We start from the raw sequence: 4,470 nt of genomic DNA, 5'->3' as shown, positions 1-4,470 counted from the left end.
CAAGTAGCAATTCCACAGTCTTAACCACCAAACATGCCTCCGGACATTGATCAGTGTTTCCTGGGGCATAAAATCATCACCCAGGTGAGAAGCAGTGTCTTAACAAATAGGCTTGTGTATCCACGTGTAGACTTCTATTAGCACAGAGAGTGCTAGGGGAGTACTCCCCTAGCATTTGGAACCTGGAAACATAGCTGCTGCTGCTAAGTCGCTTCAGTCGTGTCCGATTCTGTGCAACCCCATAGATTCTGTGCAGCCCACCAGGTTCCCCCGTCTCTGGGATTCTCCAGGCAAGAACACATAGCAGTTCTCTCTTAATCTTAGACATTTATTTTAAGGGGTTTTTTCAGGACCTTTACAAACACCTCCTTTTAGCATTTCCTCTTCATTCCAAAATACCATCAGTATCTTCATTGATAAGGGCTCCTCCTATAGCAACCCACTCCAGTAGTCTTGCCTGGAGAACCCCACGGACAGAGGAGACTGGCAGGTTACAGTTCATGAGGTCACAAGAGTCAGACATGATTTAGTGACTAAACCACCACCACCACCTCCTACTGGACATGCTGTTATCAATCCTTCAGTCTCCAAAAGTTAAGATCTCGCTCCTTGTGCTAGGATATCCCAGCAACCCCCCACCCCTAATTCCCCGTCATGGACGCACTGAAAAAATTCAAGGGTCATCTACCATCCCACAAATGGAGCAGGTTGGAAGAACTGTCCCATATGAGGGCTGTTAAATTCAAAGATGTCCTGGAAGAAGGGAGAAGTTCAGTGCAAGCACCAGTGATTCCTCTACTCAGAAGCAGGTTCTCGCTCGCTCAGTCATGTCCAACTCTCTGCGATCCCAGGGACTGTAGCCTGCCAGGCTCCTCTGTCCATGGATTGCCCAGGCAAGAATACTGGAATGGGTTCCTATTTCCTCCTCCACGGATCTTCCCAACCCAGGGATCAAATTTGTGTCTCCTGCATCTCCTCCATTGACATGTGGATTCTTTACCCCTGATCCACCTGGGAAACCCCAGAAACAAGTTATTGGGGTTCAAATGAGGGAAAGAGGTAGATGGGAATTTGTTGCCTGGAGTACTCCTTGCTTCCTTCCAAAGCAGGCACTTCCGTCCCCTCAGTAACTCTGCATGTGGTCATGTATCTGACCAGGAGAGATCTGTTTCCTTGGCTCAAAGATTAGGAAAATCTCTTCCTTTTTCTCTCCTTACCTCCACTGTGGCACCACGGGGCCTGGGAACTCAGGTCATGTCTTAAATACCTTGTCTTTGAAGTGACACCAAGCCCAACAGTGGTAGAATTTTAGAAGGAATTCCTTCTGTACTACCAGGCCTTTAAAAATCCTGAACATCTCCGCAAAGAACGCAACATAGACACCAAAACCTGGTGGGCATCCACTGATCTCAGGAGATCCTAGGGGCAGAATTCACTCATTCAGTAACTATTTATTGGGTATTAACTATATGCTGGGTACTAGGCTAGGTGCTAAAGTGAGACATGATTCTGCCTTGAGGAAATTCACTGCAAAGTAGAGAAAACTGATGAATAAAGTAGTGCAATAGGGAGGCACAGGGTGCTACAGGAACACTTGCAAGAGTGCAGACAGGGGTTATCAATGACGGTTAAGACTGGAAAGGATGATGAAGGGCTCTGTGATAGGTGGTTCAAGACCACATTATCTGAACCCAAGGATCAATCCTAACATCTCTAAAGGTGAAACAACCCATTATACTTTCTATCCAATGTAACAGAGTAGCAAGTACGTAGCACCAGGATTATTACTGAACAACAAACAAAAACAGTGATGAATCTGGTCAAATCTCTGAATTTAATTACCTATTTACAGGAAATATAGGGGTTAAAGGAACATGGTAAATAACACCAAGAAGATGCAGACAAATTCAGAATGAGGGAAATTTTACAGAGCAAATAACCTACTTTCTTCAACTGGAATGAAATAACAAAAAAAAAAAGAGAGCGAGAGAGAGAGAGGAGCTGTTTAGAGATTAAGAAGTCTGAGATATTAAGAGATTAAGAAGTTTGAGATATTAAGAAATAAATCAAACAAATGTAATTTGCAGACCTGATTTAGATCTTGATTCAAAAAAACAAACTATAAAGAGACATGTTAGGGACAATTAACTGAAATTAAACATGAACTAGATACTATATGGGGTTCCTGGTGGCTCAGATGGTAAAGAATCTGCCCACAAGGTGGGAGACCCAGGTTCAGTCCCCAGATTGGGAAGATCCTTTGCAGATGGGAAAGGCAACCCATTCTAGTATTCTTGCCTAGAGAATTCCATGGATAGAGGAGCCTGGCAAGTTATAGTCCATGGGGTTTCAGAGTCAGACACGACTGAGTGACTAAAACTTTCACTTTTCAGACATTATATGATATTAAAGAATTATTATTAACTTTGTTGAGAATAATAATAGTATTGTGGCTATGTTAACCTTCAAAGAAGAGTCTTTACGTTAGAGATAGACAAGGAAGAGCTCACACAGGAAATGATACAGTATTTGAGCTGGCTCAAATAGAATTACTTGTACAATTAAAAAGTAAATGAAAAGAAAAAAGAAAGTTTAGGGACAAAGTCTTCCTTATTCTCCACTAGCATACAAGAGAACCCTCTTTTTTTTGTTTGTTTGTTTCAATTGGTTATAAACCAGATTACAAAAATAATCCTGGTAGATACCTTAGTTCATCCTTCTAATAAGCCTGTTGATCTGGTCTTCCCTGCTGCCAGCATCTCCACCTTCTACAAAATGGGTGGTCTTTTTCTTCATTCCACCTCGTGGAGAAGACAATTTAAAGGGCCACAGGAAGTTGTTTGCTTCTTTGAAACGTTTTCCAGCGGTATAGATCTCATGAACCAGATCCTCCATGCAGATGATTCCATGTTTCCCAAGAGATCGAGCAATCAATGCATTGTCTGTCAGGGCAATTCGCTTTTTGTTGATTTTGCCATAACCACGCTTGTAGATCAATTCATTTGCAGACTTCAGATTTGGGTACCCCCATGCAATGTATGGCTTCACAATTCGCAGCATGTTAATTGATGCCTTGTTGAGCTTCACAAAGGTGCCGTTGAAGATCTGCCGGAGGCGAAGGAGCTGCAGCACCTTTCGAACCTTTGGGCTCACACCGTTGATACCTCTGATCCTGATGACAAACGCCAGTTTGGGTTCCGCGGGTACATAGAAGTTGCCGGCTTTTTGTGCCATCCTAGCCATTCGAATTTCAGTTCTGTACATCTGCCTGTATTCCTTGTGGTAATGCTTAGCTTTTTCATAGATAAGCTTCCTCCTTGCCTTTCGAAGCATCTTTTGGGCAAACTTCTTTCTCAGTCGCTTGATCTTAAGCTCTGCGAAATTCTTCCGCTTTTTCTTAAGGGTTTCTGGCACAGCAGGAACCTTCTTTTTCTTCTCTTCTGCACCCTCCGTGGTTCCAGCCGGGAAAGAGGCAAGAACCCTTTTTTAATCTAAGGTGTTGAGTAGAATGACTACAGAAAACAGATTCCAGAGATGTAGAGAATTATAGGGGAAGTCTTCTGGAGAGGAAGCAGAGAATCCAGGTAGGATGTGTTCTAAGACCTTGCTACTCGAAGAGTGGTCCATTTCCTAGCAGCACAGGCATCTTCTGAAAGTGAAAGTTGCTCAGTTCTGTTCAACTCTTTGTGACCCCATGGCCTATACAGTCCATGGAATTCTCCAGGCAAGAATACTGGAGTGGGTAGCCTTTCCCTTCTTCAGGGGATCTTCCCAATCCAGGGACCAAACCAGGTCTCCCGCACTGTGGGAGCTGAGCCACAAGGGAAGCCCAAGAATACTGGAGTAGGTAGCCTATCCCCTCTCCAGCGGATCTTCCCTACCTAGGAATCAAACCGGGGTCTCCTGCATTGCAGGCAGATTCTTTACGAACTGAGCTATCAGGGAAGCCCAGGCATCTTCTGGGTTATTATAAATGCAAAATCTCAGGCCTACCTCAGACCCACAGAATCAGAATCAGTCAGGGGATCTTTTAACAAGATCCCCAGGTGATTCATATGCATGGTAAAGTTTGAGACCCATTGCTTTAAGTGCTGCTGCTGCTGCTAAGTCGCTTCAGTCGTGTCCGACTCTGTGCGACCCCATAGACAGCAGGCCGCCAGGCTCCCCCGTCCCTGAGATGCTTAAGGCAAGAATACTGGACTGGGTTGCCATTTCCTTCTCCAGTGCATGAAAGTGAAAAGTGAAAGTGAAGTCGCTCAGTCGTGTCTGACTCTTAGCAACTCCATGGACTGCAGCCCACCAGGCTCCTCCATCCATGGGGTTTTCCAGGCAAGAGTACTGGAGTGGGGTGCCATCGCCTTCTCTGGCTCTAAGTGCAGGCTCATCTTTTTTAAAAGTTGCTTCATTATCCACCTCTGAAAGCTCCTAGTGACCAAATCTAAGATTTCACACAAGATCCTCTGAAAGCAA

The 4,470-nt window shown here is 44.4% G+C and overlaps 1 protein-coding gene across 1 annotated transcript; it reads right to left on the bottom strand.

The window, feature by feature from the left end:
• Positions 1 to 2,674: 2,674 nt before the first annotated feature.
• LOC101110112 (large ribosomal subunit protein uL30-like) lies at positions 2,675 to 3,478 on the bottom strand. Its single transcript, XM_042252996.2, has one exon. The coding sequence runs from the start codon at positions 3,331 to 3,333 to the stop codon at positions 2,707 to 2,709; it is 627 nt and encodes a 208-aa protein (XP_042108930.1). The 5' UTR covers positions 3,334 to 3,478; the 3' UTR covers positions 2,675 to 2,706.
• Positions 3,479 to 4,470: the final 992 nt, after the last annotated feature.

Source organism: Ovis aries, chromosome 1 (assembly GCF_016772045.2).
Source record: "Ovis aries strain OAR_USU_Benz2616 breed Rambouillet chromosome 1, ARS-UI_Ramb_v3.0, whole genome shotgun sequence".
In the NCBI taxonomy this organism is placed as follows: domain Eukaryota; kingdom Metazoa; phylum Chordata; class Mammalia; order Artiodactyla; family Bovidae; genus Ovis; species Ovis aries.
Note: the sequence above shows the minus strand (reverse complement) of the source record. Positions and strands in the feature narration are given on the sequence as shown.